Raw genomic sequence first — 14,138 nt, 5'->3', positions numbered from 1 at the left:
CAAAAGGAAAAACAATATAATAGGTTTATAATGAATTTGATTGTGATCCATGAATCTTGTGACAAAATGTTCAGCTATAAAGATATCTATAATAATTAATTCCATAATAACCAAAGACTGGACTGGTGTTAAAAGAATTTTCAGATAGGACGTTAGATAACAGAAATCACATAAGCACTGGTAAGAATAATGGAGTTGGAAACATGTGAATGAAATGAGGGTAGGAAATCGGTTATGGAAGGGAAGGCTAGCTTATTTCAGCTGGAGAATGAACTATATTGGTTTTTGTACAATGTGCTATAAATTCATTGTGTGACCTTCAAATATGGGTTTCTAGCTCATACAGCCGAGGCATTCCGTTTCTTAGTTTAGATGTTAACCAATCAGAGCCATGAAAGAATGGCATATATGGGATAAAGTGATATTTAAACATAAAAACATACAGAAAAACCCCTGATCCTGAGAGTCTAAATCTTTTGTTTGATTGGCATGTACAGTGTATGTAGAAATAACACACTGAGGCAGTTTGTCTTGGCATTTATCGGTTATTGGAGGTATCCTATTGCACACCATGTATTAAATGTAGAAACCTAATGTACAGGTATCTCTAAAGGTTTTTCATTCATCCACACTTGAAATATCATATCTAGCAGTGGTAAATTCAAGGTAAGCTGCTTCTGAGATTAAGATTACATTTAAGTGCTAAATTTAAGAGACATGAGGAAGGAAATATGTGCCCCATAGATCTTACAATCTACAAGAGAAGTCCCTGATGAATAGATTTTACAATCTTCGAGAGAGGTCCTTGCCCCAAAGATCCCACATTATGCAAGAGAAGTCCCTTCCCCATAGATCCTACAATCTACAAGAGATTTCCCTGCCCCATAGATCCTACAATCTACGAGAGAAGTCCTTGCCCCATAGATCCCACAATATGCAAGAGAAGTCTCTGCCTCATAGATCCTACAGTCTACAAGAATAGTCCCTTCTCCATAGATCCTACAATTTACAAGAGAAGTCCTTCCCTGTAGATCCTACAGTCTACAAGATAATTCCCTGCCCCACAGATCCTACAATCTACACAAGTAATCTTTTCCGTATAGATCATGCAATCTACAAGAGATGTCCCTTCCCTGTAGATACTACAACCTACAAGAGAAGTCCTTGAACAATATATCTTACAATATATGAGAGAAATCCCGGCCCTATAGATCCCACAATCTGCAAGAGAAGTCCCTGCCCCATAGATCCTACAGTCTACAAGAGATGTCCCTGGCCCACAGATTTTACAACCTACAATAGTAATCCCTTCCCCATAGATCCTACAGTTTACAAGAGAAATCCATTCCCCATAAAATCTACAATCTACAAGAGAAGTCTCTGCCCCATAGATCCTACAGTCTACAAGAGACGTCCCTGCCCCATAGATTCTACAATCTACAATAGTAATCCCTTCCCCATAGATCCTACAGTTTACAATAGAAGTCCCTTCCCCATAGAACTCTCAATCTACAAGAGATGACCATTCCCTGGAGATACTACAGTCTTCAAGAAAACTCCCTGACCAATAGATCTTTCAATCTGTTAGAGAAGTCCCTTCCCCATAGATCCTACAATTTACAAGAGAAGTCCTTCCCTGTAGATCCTACAGTCTACAAGATAATTCCCTGCCCCACAGATCCTACAATCTACACAAGTAATCTTTTCCGTATAGATCATGCAATCTACAAGAGATGTCCCTTCCCTGTAGATACTACAACCTACAAGAGAAGTCCTTGAACAATATATCTTACAATATATGAGAGAAATCCCGGCCCTATAGATCCCACAATCTGCAAGAGAAGTCCCTGCCCCATAGATCCTACAGTCTACAAGAGATGTCCCTGCCCCACAGATTTTACAACCTACAATAGTAATCCCTTCCCCATAGATCCTACAGTTTACAAGAGAAATCCATTCCCCATAAAATCTACAATCTACAAGAGAAGTCTCTGCCCCATAGATCCTACAGTCTACAAGAGACGTCCCTGCCCCATAGATTCTACAATCTACAATAGTAATCCCTTCCCCATAGATCCTACAGTTTACAATAGAAGTCCCTTCCCCATAGAACTCTCAATCTACAAGAGATGACCATTCCCTGGAGATACTACAGTCTTCAAGAAAACTCCCTGACCAATAGATCTTTCAATCTGTTAGAGAAGTCCCTTCCCCATAGATCCTACAATCTACAAGAGAAATCCCTGCCTATAAATCTAACAATATAAGTGGGTGTTTGATTTGAATGACTGAAGGTGTTAGATTAAAACTAAAACACACAAAATATGTGACAATCACTAACACTGATTCTTGTCTTGATTTTATAGGTGAACTTGTTCTTTCTTCTGAATATTGTCCTAGTACTTGTAACAAAGTTAAGAGATACTCACCGGGCAGAATCCAACATGTACATGAAAGCAGTGAGAGCCACCTTAATCCTAGTGCCCTTATTAGGAATCCAGTTTGTCATCTTCCCATGGAGACCGGATACTCGCCTTGCTGGAGAGATCTATGACTACATAATGCATATATTAATGCATTACCAGGTAATGGTGTTTTGTCTGTCCCAGTTTTGCAAGAAATCAGTATAATATTGCAGGTTTCTAAAAAGTAAAATAATTGAGTGAAGTTCTTGTTACTTTTTACTCAATGAATGCAATTTGCTTAAAGGGCTATTTTGAGGTCTTACAGTACATCAGGGTAGTTGCTTTATTTTGGCTTCCTAGAGATATTCATGATAATCCCACATTATGTTGGTAAAACACTACACACAAGCACACTTACATACACACACACACAACCATGGAAGCCTACTTTCTATTAGCTTTAATATTATTGGCGTCACGTATAAATAATCTGTAAGAGGTTATAAAGTGATTGATTCCGAGTAAATAAATCCACTTCCACTGGGTTCTAATCTTCATTCACATTCCTATGCAGTGCACGTTTCAGATTATTATACTTCACAGAAAGCATTGATAGAAGTTGTATTTAGCGAAGCACAACCCAAGCTTCAGCAAAGGTCATGCAAAGCTTTAATGCTGTATTTAGCATTTAATTTAATATTATCTCCTTCCCAATTCCCTCCAATGCAGTAACAAGTAGTGGAGCTATAAAACTGCCAAATAGAAGAGAGGCTTTGGCATGAGAGTACTGTACTTTACATTCAACTAAGTCAGACAAAAATAAATACATTTAAGGTAAAATACTTTTTATGTTTAAGTAACAGGACACCCACTTCCCTTGTTATACTACAAGATTATGCTATAGTTTTTTTTGTGACTTTGATATGGCAACTAAATATTGAGCGAAGGTAGTCAACATAATCATCCTTTATGAAAGGATAATCCCAAACCATCTTTTATATTTTACTATTGAATGTAATGGTTTTTACCATGTACTTACACTATGCAAATAGATATCTGAATTATAAATATGGTTTCAGTAAGGCTTTTAAAGATTATAATTGCTAATTCTGCCTATTTTTATTATATTACTATAAGGTGCACTTTATTTTTGACATGTTTATGTTCTTTATGAACAGTCCAGGAACGCTTAGAAATGTATGAATTATACTCCTTTACTTTGTGTAATGGCTAAAGTACACAAATAGATCTTGGGGTAACATTCTTCCTTGTAATCTTCCTTGTAACCTTCCTCATAATCGGTAAGGTACTTAAACATTCAAATATCTGATAAGAATGAAGAACACGTCTTGTCCAAATGTGGTATAATATATTGCATAGATGATCTCTAGTCCCGACTTAAAGCATCCTGACCCCTTTACATGGGAACCCTCTGTTTCACCCTGAATATATCTCAAGTTTTAGGTTGGTGGAAAGCCATCCATCTCATACACATGAATGATCTACTCTTCCTACTGGGATCAATTACAATGTGCCTAATTAAATATTTTATTGCTATACCCAACTAAAACATATTATTAATCCATTAGACTCCACTTTTCAATGCAGAACTGCTACTTTATGGAAAACTTGCTGTCAACAAGCTGGTAAACGCAAAGGTAGTTTTCCCTTACTGTACAAATTTCTACACTCCCAAGATTATAAAACACCCCTAAAATATATGGTAGAATGGGAAAGGGATGTTGGTTAACCTATCCCACAAAACATGTGGAATTAAGTATAGGCAGCAGGGGCAGCAGTTTTTAGAATCTCCCCAAATTTGGATCAAAGAATCCATATTAAAAATGCTTTCAAGGCTAGCTGTACAGAAGAAGGAACAATACAATCTTAATACGTTTGGGGGACCTGCCCTGTAGCCTCCACATACTGGACAGTGGGTTTTCATCTAATACAAAAAGTTTTATATAAACCAATTAGGGATACACCAAATTCAGCATTCGGTTCGGGATTTGGCAAAGTCAAAGTGCTCAGTCTAATTGAATCCAAATCCAAAAATTCACGAGACTTTTCATCACACAAACAAGGAAGTCAAAATTTTCTCTTTCCCTCCTAATTTACACATGCAAATTAGGGTTTGAATTCGGTTTGGTTCGATTCGGAGCATCCCTAAAACCAATATGAATAGTTTTCTGCCCTCTTGGCCCTCCCAAAGCCAGGATCTAGATAAACCCCCAAACAAGTTCGTGGCCCAGATACTGGTTGTGGCAAGAATTTGTTACTCTTCAAACTGACCAACAGCTTGAAATACGACTGCATCCAGTACTACTGTATACTATAATTCCTTAATTTTATGTTATGATTAAGTATTCCCTATATTAACCCTCTCTTCCCTTTTGATGGCCATTACACAGTATTTGTTAAAAATATAGTATATACTTTAACATGTTTTTGTGACTACTTATTATAAATCTTAAATAACAGATATTGGGCATCTGTTTAAAATGTTCTGTTTTTTTTTAAGGGGCTACTTGTTGCAACCATCTTCTGCTTCTTTAATGGAGAGGTAAGTTGCAGATTATGCCATAGACCTCATTTATTATAAAAATGCATTCAGTACGCCTACACAAACTTACATGGATATTGCATTAGCCACCCACTCTTACTTTGACCCAGAATGAACCCAAACCAACAGGGAGCTCTCAGTAATGGTAAAGCAGTGAAGGAAATCAAATGGACTGATACACTGTACGAGGTGATACTTTATCTGCATAGGGGAAATTGGGTGAAGGGATAAGCTAAGCTGCAATATCAAGCGTGTGTTGTTTGAATGGCTTCAGAGCAAGAGTTGTTTATGCAAAAAAAGATTTTTCACTGGAGGACATCTGATTTTACATATAAGGGACATATAGCAGGATAAGGGTCATAGCTTAGTTCAGTCCTGTGTCCAATGGTGAATTCAAGCAGCAGTCTTTAGCTATGTATTAACTTTAGCCGTGTCTTCCTGGGCTTCTGTGTATGGAGTACAGCTGCAAGGAATGTTATGGATCTGAGATTTACAGGTTCCTCAGTAGAGGCCTAAGGAGGTGAGTTCAGGTCTGGTGATGATTAAGACTAATGAATCCCCTATAAGATTGAACTTATGACTTGCATGCCATCTTTTTAAAATACAAATATAAATGTGTTATTAAAAAAGTGCAAAACTTCAGCCCTGATCAAAGCTCCTTCATCCTTCAGCATATTAAAAATGCAGTGATTATTTATTAGGGATGCACCGAATACAGGATTCGGCCTTTTTCAGCAGGATCATCATCATTTATTTATATAGCGCTGTCAAGATACGCAGTGCTTAATAGCAGGATTCGGATTCGGCCGAATCCTTCTGCCCAGCCGAACCAAATCCGAATTTGCCTATGCAAATTAGGGTCAGGGAGGGAAATCACGTGACTTTTTGTCACAAAACCGGGAAGTAAAAAAAGTTTCCCACCCCTAATTTGCATATGCAAATTCGGATTTGGTTCGGTATTCGGCCGAATCTCTTGCGAAGGATTCGGGGGTTCGGCCGAATCAAAAATAGTGGATTCGGTGCATCCCTATTATTTTTATTTATTATATATATATCTAATGGGAGAGTACAAATGTAGAATGAATGGAAATGCGTCTGCTAGTTGCAAGACCAGATTTCTATCTGCATCGATCCCCTAAAGGTTTTGCTTCTGCTATAAAAAAAGCTCCCACTACCTCTAAACCTCATGTTCTTTCTAAGTAAGTGCATGTGGACATTGCAGATTCTTTTCCAGTGGGAGAAAATGGGATGTATGATCAGCAGATACACTGATCTGCACTCACTCCCCTTTCCTTTTAGATGGTTAGCTCTTTTGAGCAAGGTCATTCCTATTACTAGTTTTTAACTGCAACGTGTAACTTCTTCATTGTTTGTATGCAGAAACTGCTGTCTTACTTTTGTATCGCCCTACTCTATAAAGTGCTGGAGAAGATGTCTGTATATAGATCATAATAAACACACGGCTAATACTTGTTCCTTCAGCTCCAAACATTATTCTTGCACAATAGAAAACAAATGGTATATGGGGCTGTTTCTACGTATAAGCACAGGCCAAGAAACAGCCCCTCTACGCATATCTGAGGTCACCTGTGAGTTCACCAGGAACCGTCACGGGTGCAGACACATGGAACGGATTTTGAAATTCTGCGTCTAAGGTAATAAATGTCACTGTCTGTCAAAATGAGCGACATGGTCATGTGTGAAAATTCTTCACCCTGGTCTCCCTGTGATATTGTAAGACTACACATCTATGCAGTACATACTTATAGTTAAAACGTATATATTTCTTTGTGTCTGCTCTTCACCAAGTACCTGCTGGATGACAGCCAGCTCTGATCCAGTGGAGCTGCTAGTTTATAGCAGGACTTGAAGGACTTTAGGACACATTCACATTGCAAATTAAGGGCAATGTTTGTTGCTCAGTTTATCGAGCAGCTTTATTATGATAACACATTGTCATTACATTTTATTTGCAAGGCGGGAATGTCCTTCATAAACAGAAGGCAAATAGTCTTAGTTCTTCGCTTCAACTCTTCTTAAAGTGAAATTAAAGGAGACCTGTCATCCTAAGAAATAATTCCAAATAATTTTTTATCATGTTGGTTGAGCAAAATAAAACTTACCTAAACTACATTTATTATTTAAATGTTGTTTCCTTCTGTCTTAGAATTACACATTCACAGCACGCAGGCAGGAGCCATTGTGTGGACACTATTTTGTTGTGTATCACCCCAAAATCTTGTGTATATGCCCGAATGGGGGACCTTATGCCCATGCAAAGTGCCCTAACCAATTATAGAGTGTGAGGAGGGAGGAGGAATGTGGGGAGAGCAGTGACATCTAGGAAGTGCTGAATGGAAAGTGAAAGTAATTGCCTCAGGCATAGAGGTGGGGCAGGTAATATTTGTTTGACAGCTCAGATATATAAACGGCTTCCGGCCAAATCTGCACGGGTTATTTCCCCTAATTTATCAATACATTTTCCCCAAAAAAAAAATCCAGTTCAGGAAAAAACTAGAAAAAAGTGTGACAATCGTCAATTTCAATAGTTTTTCAGATTTTCCGCCCAAAAACTTGATTTTTGCCTGAAAACCACAAAATCTTCGGATTTTTGCACAAAACCCAGTGAAGATCGGGATATCTTCAGGACTTCTCCCAATGACTTATATAAAACCTCGACAGGTGTCAGGATGCCCGATTTTCGGATTCCAACTTTTTCCATCCTTGGGGTATAATAATTTAAAAAAAAATCAAGGTTTTTTTTCACTACAAATTTGGATTTTATAGTAAAAAAAGCACAAATTTTTCTAGTTTTTGGCATTGGGACTTTAATAAATAACCTCCCAAGTGTAGTTAATGCATGTTATAATTCTCTGACCCTGATGAAAATTATTATGGATAGAAGGTCGCTGCTTATAAAAGTAGTTTACTGTTCATGTAGGTTTCTTCAAGTACAACAAGCAAATAACATTTGGATCAACCACTAAAAATGGCATGATTATAAATTATAAACACAAAGGTGCCAACACTAAGGGGCCCATTTACTAAGGGTCGAAGTGAATTTTCGAATTCAAAAACTTCGAATTTCAAAGTAATTTATGGGTACTTCATCCATCGAATAGGGCAAAATTCGATTTGAATTGAAAATACTTCACAAATTCGACCATTCGAAAATCGTAAATTCGAAAAAGTACTGTCTCTTTAAAAAACTTAGACTTTGACACCGCCATTTTAAACCTGCCGAATTTCTGTTTAGCCTATGGGAGAACCTCCTATAACCTATATGAGCCGTTGGCAAAGTTTTGAGAAGTCGAAGGTTTTTTTGTAAAATCGTACGATTAAATCGTACGAATCGAACGATTCGAAGGATTTCATTGTGTGATCGAACGATTTTCATTTTAAGGAAAAAACCTTCAACTATCATACTACACCTATTCGATGGTCGAATTTTGAAGTTTTTTCACTTCGAAATTCGACCCTTGGTGTGAAATTCGACCATCAAATAGGTGTAGTACGATGGTTGAAGTCGAAGGTTTTTTCCTTAAAATTAAAATTGTTAGATCACACAATGAAATCCTTTGAATCGTTCGATCCGTACGATTTAATAGTACGATCGTACGATTTTACAAAAAAACTTAGACTTCTCAAAACTTAGCCAACGGCTCATATAGGTTATAGGAGGTTCTCCCATAGGCTAAACAGCAATTCGGCAGGTTTAAGGTGGCGAAGTGTCGAAGTTGAAGTTTTTTAAAGAGACAGTACTTCGATTTTCAAATGGTCGAATTTGTGAAGTATTTTAATTTGAATCGAATTTTGGTCTATTCGATGGTCGAAGTACCCAAAAATTCGAAATTCAAAGTTTTTGAGTTCGAAAATTCACTTTGACCCTTAGTAAATGGGCCCCTAAGGGTTACAGTTTGCACAGCCCCGATGGATCTGCTCGGTGTTTGTCACACACTGATTGCACATTGTGAACTTTTTTTCTAGGCATAAACACAGTAAAGAACTTTGACCTTGTTTACAAACTAACATGATATTAATAGTCGGTCCGCGATTATCATTGATTTCTCCGGCTCCAATTACTGCAACCAACTGAAAGTTGTCGTGTTTGTTTCCGAGGCAATTACAGAACGTGCGTCACTTAATGTTTGCTCTTTGCCTTGCTCAAGGATGACTTTGGGCTGTAAAATGATTTCTCCCTAATTCAATCTTTAAACAATAAGCTGTGTGTAAATAAGGACAATGAGACGTTTTATATTTTATGGGGGAACATAATAAAATCATGAACTGTTTAGAAAAAGGCTTTCGTAGTTTATAATATTATTGGGATTATTTAGCCTCTGGTGGAAAAAAGGATATTTATTACATTCAGACGTCAATTTTAATATTGTAGTTTATAGTCTGACACATTGAACAAAGGTCTGTAGGGGGCTGCGCATCTGTGTATTGTATAGAAGAGATTTCTGCAGTGATTTCTTCTAGGGATCACAGCCTTCCTAAAGTTGGCCATAGACGCAAAGATCCAATCGTACGAATCCTTGATTCGTACGATTTTCAGACCGCGTGTGGAGAGTCCCGACATTTTTCGTCCGGCGGAGATCAGACAGGTTAAAAGATTTCTGTCGCCTGCCGATAATATCTCCAATTTTCAGTTGGAGTCTGTCACTAGTTTTGTTGGACATAACTTTCGTACGATTGCCGTCAGGGCCAGAACATCGGCTCATCTGTTCTTTAACTACTTTATTTGATCGGAATGGTTAGTGGCAGGTGGAGAAATGGGGAAGTCCGATCGTTTGAGGATTTGAACGATCGGATCTTTGCATCTATGGGCAGCTTTAGGCTGGCTGCAATTCAAAATATGTAGTAAATCCTTAAAGAGGTACTGAATTCAGTATTCAGTATTATCTATCATAACATTGCCTTTGAATGCTATTTTTAATTTTGCCTTAAAAGTATTTGCCTGATGCTTTTACATAACCTTTATAGGTAACTTTTGGGGGCAGATTTATCAAGGGTCGAAGTGAATTTGAGGGAATTTTCGAAGCTAAAAAATGCGAAATTTGAAGTAATTTTTGGATACTTTGACCATTGAATAGGCTACTACGACTTCGACCTTCGATTCAAAGTAAAATCATTCGACTATTCGACCATTCGATAAACGAAGTACTGTCTCTTTAAAAAACTTCAACACTTCGCCAAATTAAACCTGCCGGATTGCTGTTTAGCCTATGGGGAACCTCCTTTGTGTTTTTTTAAGTCAAAGGATTTTTTTGAAAATCGTACGATTGTACGATAAAATCGTTCGAATCATTCGTACGATGTATAGAATCCTCCGACTTCGAATCCGAATGTCGCAGGATTCTATTCGATGGTTGAATTTTGACGTTTTTTTCTACTTCAAAATTCGACCCTTAATAAATCTGCCTCTTGATGTAGATTAAAGAAATTTTTTACTGTCAGTAAAACTTTAACTACAAGAGCATTCAAACACTGTAGCTACTTCCATACAGCGATAGACCGTTTATACATATACTAGTCTGCAGGGCGTATCTGAACTAGAACAATAAGACATCTGAGAGGTCATTTATGAAACACATACGCAAAAGAGAATTGCTTGGAGATGCTCCTTTCCTGTACAAAATGGCGGCTGTGAGCATTAACATTGGTAATGGTGAGATGCATAGTCTAGTGATTACATTTGTTATGAAATACGTTTGCTTAGAATTGTTAAATAAATAATGATTCATAAGATCTCATGGTGCTCAGTAATGTCCGTGTAGTAATGTCTGCATCTGCAGATACTCTGGAAAACTGCATTTCATTCCATTCATTAAGCACCGCTATCCTAAACACTTAGGGGGGGGGTTATTTATTAAAGGCCGAGTTTTTCGAGGGTAGTTTCACTAATTTTTTTTTTACATTTTTCAAGATTTATTATGCTCCAAACAGCTGAAAGCCAGAATACAAAAATGCTCCAGATAAACCCTGTCAAGTTCATGTAGAAGACAATGGCAGAGGTCCCTTGAACCATTTGAAGATCTTTTTTGCCTTCATGATTTTTAGTTTTTTTACGGTGGTTTTTGCTCAAAAACTAGATCAATTTGAGAGGGTTTTTTTTTTGCCAGTAACTCAATCAATTCAAGTATTCGAGTTTTCACACCAGATTGCATTCAATCAAGTTTTTTACATTCAGGGTTTTTTCATAAATAAGCAAACATTTGAGTTGTGAGTTTATTCAAGATAGACAAAAGCTCACAATCCTCATAAACTCAACCTTTGATAAATAACTCCCTTAATGGAGAACTAAACCTTAAAAATGAATAGGGCTAAAAATGCCATGTTTTATATACTTAACTTATTACTCCAGCCTAAAGTTTCAGCTTGTCAATAGCAGCAATGAGCCAGGACTTCAAACTTGTCACAGGGGGTCACCATCTTGGAAAGTGTCTGTGACACTCACATGCTCAGTGGGCTCTGAGCAGCTGTTGAGAAGCTAAGCTTAGGGGCCGTTGCAAATTATCCAGCAGAAAATGAGGTTGGCCTGTAATATAAGCTGATGCTATTGGGTGGAATATTAAATTCTGATACTAATTGCACTGGTTTCTGTGCTGCCATGTAGTAATTATCTTTTTTAATTTATACTCAGTCTTAAACTGTGACATTTATATTCTATGTGTACTGTATATTTTGTGGGTCCCTAAGCTCAGTAAGTGACAGCAGCACAAAACATGTGCAGTGAATCAGCAGAAAAGAAGATGGGGAGCTACTGGGGCATCTTTGGAGGAACCGATCTTTACTACTAAAGGGCTGTGGCTGCCCTCGGCTGGTACAGAAGACAAAAACATAATGTACAACATTTCTAGCTTTCCTTGTCCTTTAATCTAAACATTTCTTTGCTGGGATTGCTGTTGGCAGGTAATAGCAGCCCATATGAGACTATAGTGTAGTATGTAGTCTGGCATGTAGGAAGCAAACAAGGTGCAGATACTGTAGCACTAGTGTTCACTTACAGAGCATTGTCTAAAAAACTACTATAATAACTAGATGTTGGAGTTATTTGTGTATTCTTGGAAACTCTGAGAGCATGTATATATACATTCCTTATGCTAATACATTATAATAAGAGAAACCCAGGTTTACGATTTCTTGGTGTCTTAATATATCGATAGCACCCATAAATGAACAACATTTCCCTCTTTCTTTTAAAGAGACCCACGTCAGTATATTGATACAGATACAGCCTCTAGTTGCACGACTAAATGGCCACACGGACTAAACACTTAAGGCAAATAGAAAACCTGAATGTACAAGTGCTATAATATTCCTGATAGCTAACAAAAATGGTTGAAGGACATACACCTAAGTAATCAGCAATAGTAGATAACAGAGTGAATGAGCGGAACAGATACATACACATGGCTTAAGATTTGGTCACCTTGTCTTATTTCAACATTTCCAGCTTTAAACAATCTCACCCTCCCGGAAGAGAATTTATTCAATATACATTTATTGCTTTATTCTAATTTTCTTTGCAATTTGCATAAACCTCATCTAGCAAGACTAAATATTTATATTTCTTGAAGCTATCAAGGTCAAAGAAAGGTTTACATTTGAATAGTAGGATACGGATCTCCAGATGCCATCAGGACCATGGATAATTTCTGATTATGCGGTTCATCCAGCCGACAGAAAATGGAGGTCATCATATTTCCTCCTCTCATGCAGTTGAATTTAGGTTATTAAGCCTCCACTGAAATTGAAAGTAGATATACAGCCTACTGGAAGTTAAGATGATTGGATGCATAGAATCCAAGGGTATATGATTATTAGATATTTTACCAACTGTTGCAAAGTCTGATGAGCCGCACAAAGTACAATGATGGAATTTGATGGCAGTAAAGAAACCGTTGATCTTGTCTGCCCAAGTTGGCAGGATGTGGGTATAAGAAGAATGGAATGTTCATTCAGGGAGTTGTCTTGTTTGGTCAACTAGTGGTTCCTTTAAGTGTTCTCCATGCACCATTCACATTCACCTTCTATATACTGAAATAATTTATATCTTATATTCTACTTAATTTCTGAAAAGCCCTTTTTTTAGTTACGTATGTTTCTTTGTTTTATCATAGTAACATGATTTAAAAGAACCATATAATGAGAAAACTGACTGGTTCAGCACTTGTATTACTGTTTCAATGCATGGCTATCATTACATGGTAAACATTGCCATCAACACTAAACTAAAGCAATTGCCTGCTCTGACTTTGAGAGCTTCTCTTTGGCAAAGACTTCCAATGGGAGATATAATTGCTCCTATATATAGAAACTAGAAGTTTCAAAGTTTTCAAACACCCTCCTGTCACTGACTCAATACCCAAAGAGCCAATTTTGAGCGGCGCTGTTGTAGCACCGGCACTAGTGCTACAACAGTGCCGCTGACAAACATTTTAGAAACTTTTAAATGCATCCCAATATAATAGGAAATGTTGCATTCAGTTATTGTTTTTGGAGTCAGTTGGCATTTATGTTTATATATTTTATAATATTATATATATTATGACAACAGTCCCCGGTGGATTGAAATGCGTTGATATGAGTTTTGGAGGAATGAAGACTGGTGAATTTTTCACATATTCTTGCCGTGAGTGCTTTCTACTATGTAAATATATATGTATATATCAGGAAAGTATAGAACTGACAAAGCTTTTAATTGACTTTGATCAATGTATCAAACAGTTGTACTCTATTTACTAAGCTCCAGAAAACAGTTTAAGAAATTCAGAGATTCTCATTATTTTCTTTAAAAACTTAAGCTGTCGTTACCACTCGTTAGCAGATAACACGTCTTCTTCTTAAGGGCAGCTTTATAAAACAATCCAGGTTGTAAACGTAAATGGTGAAAAACACACATGCAAATATGCTTGTAACTTGGCAAGTAAAAGCTGGCAAGTTACGATAAGACAACTTTATTCATTTTCCCAGTCTATTTAAACATTCAAAATTCTCAGCCTGATTGGAACAGCTTATTCTCATTGGCGTGTGATTTTTCTTCTGCATCAAAACACAAACAGGACTATTCATTTTGAGGTTTTCATAAGCTAGCACTCAAGAAAAAAACTTGCATGTAAAAAAAGTTGTGACTTTTTTCTTGACCTTGAAAATTAGTAAATTAT

At 37.1% G+C, this 14,138-nt stretch overlaps 1 protein-coding gene across 2 annotated transcripts in view; it reads left to right on the top strand.

Annotated features, from left to right (window-relative positions):
- The window catches only part of calcr.L (calcitonin receptor L homeolog), a 155,083-nt gene that overhangs the window by 138,075 nt on the left and 2,870 nt on the right, over nt 1-14,138 (top strand). For both annotated transcript variants that reach the window (XM_041565895.1, XM_018267316.2), the window contains exons 12-13: nt 2,367-2,585; nt 4,927-4,968. In XM_041565895.1, the coding sequence (XP_041421829.1) occupies nt 2,367-2,585; nt 4,927-4,968 (261 nt within the window). The remainder of the gene's footprint in view (nt 1-2,366; nt 2,586-4,926; nt 4,969-14,138) is intronic.

This window comes from Xenopus laevis, chromosome 6L (genome assembly GCF_017654675.1).
Source record: "Xenopus laevis strain J_2021 chromosome 6L, Xenopus_laevis_v10.1, whole genome shotgun sequence".
Lineage (NCBI taxonomy): Eukaryota > Metazoa > Chordata > Amphibia > Anura > Pipidae > Xenopus > Xenopus laevis.
This window is presented reverse-complemented; position numbering and strand designations above follow the sequence as displayed.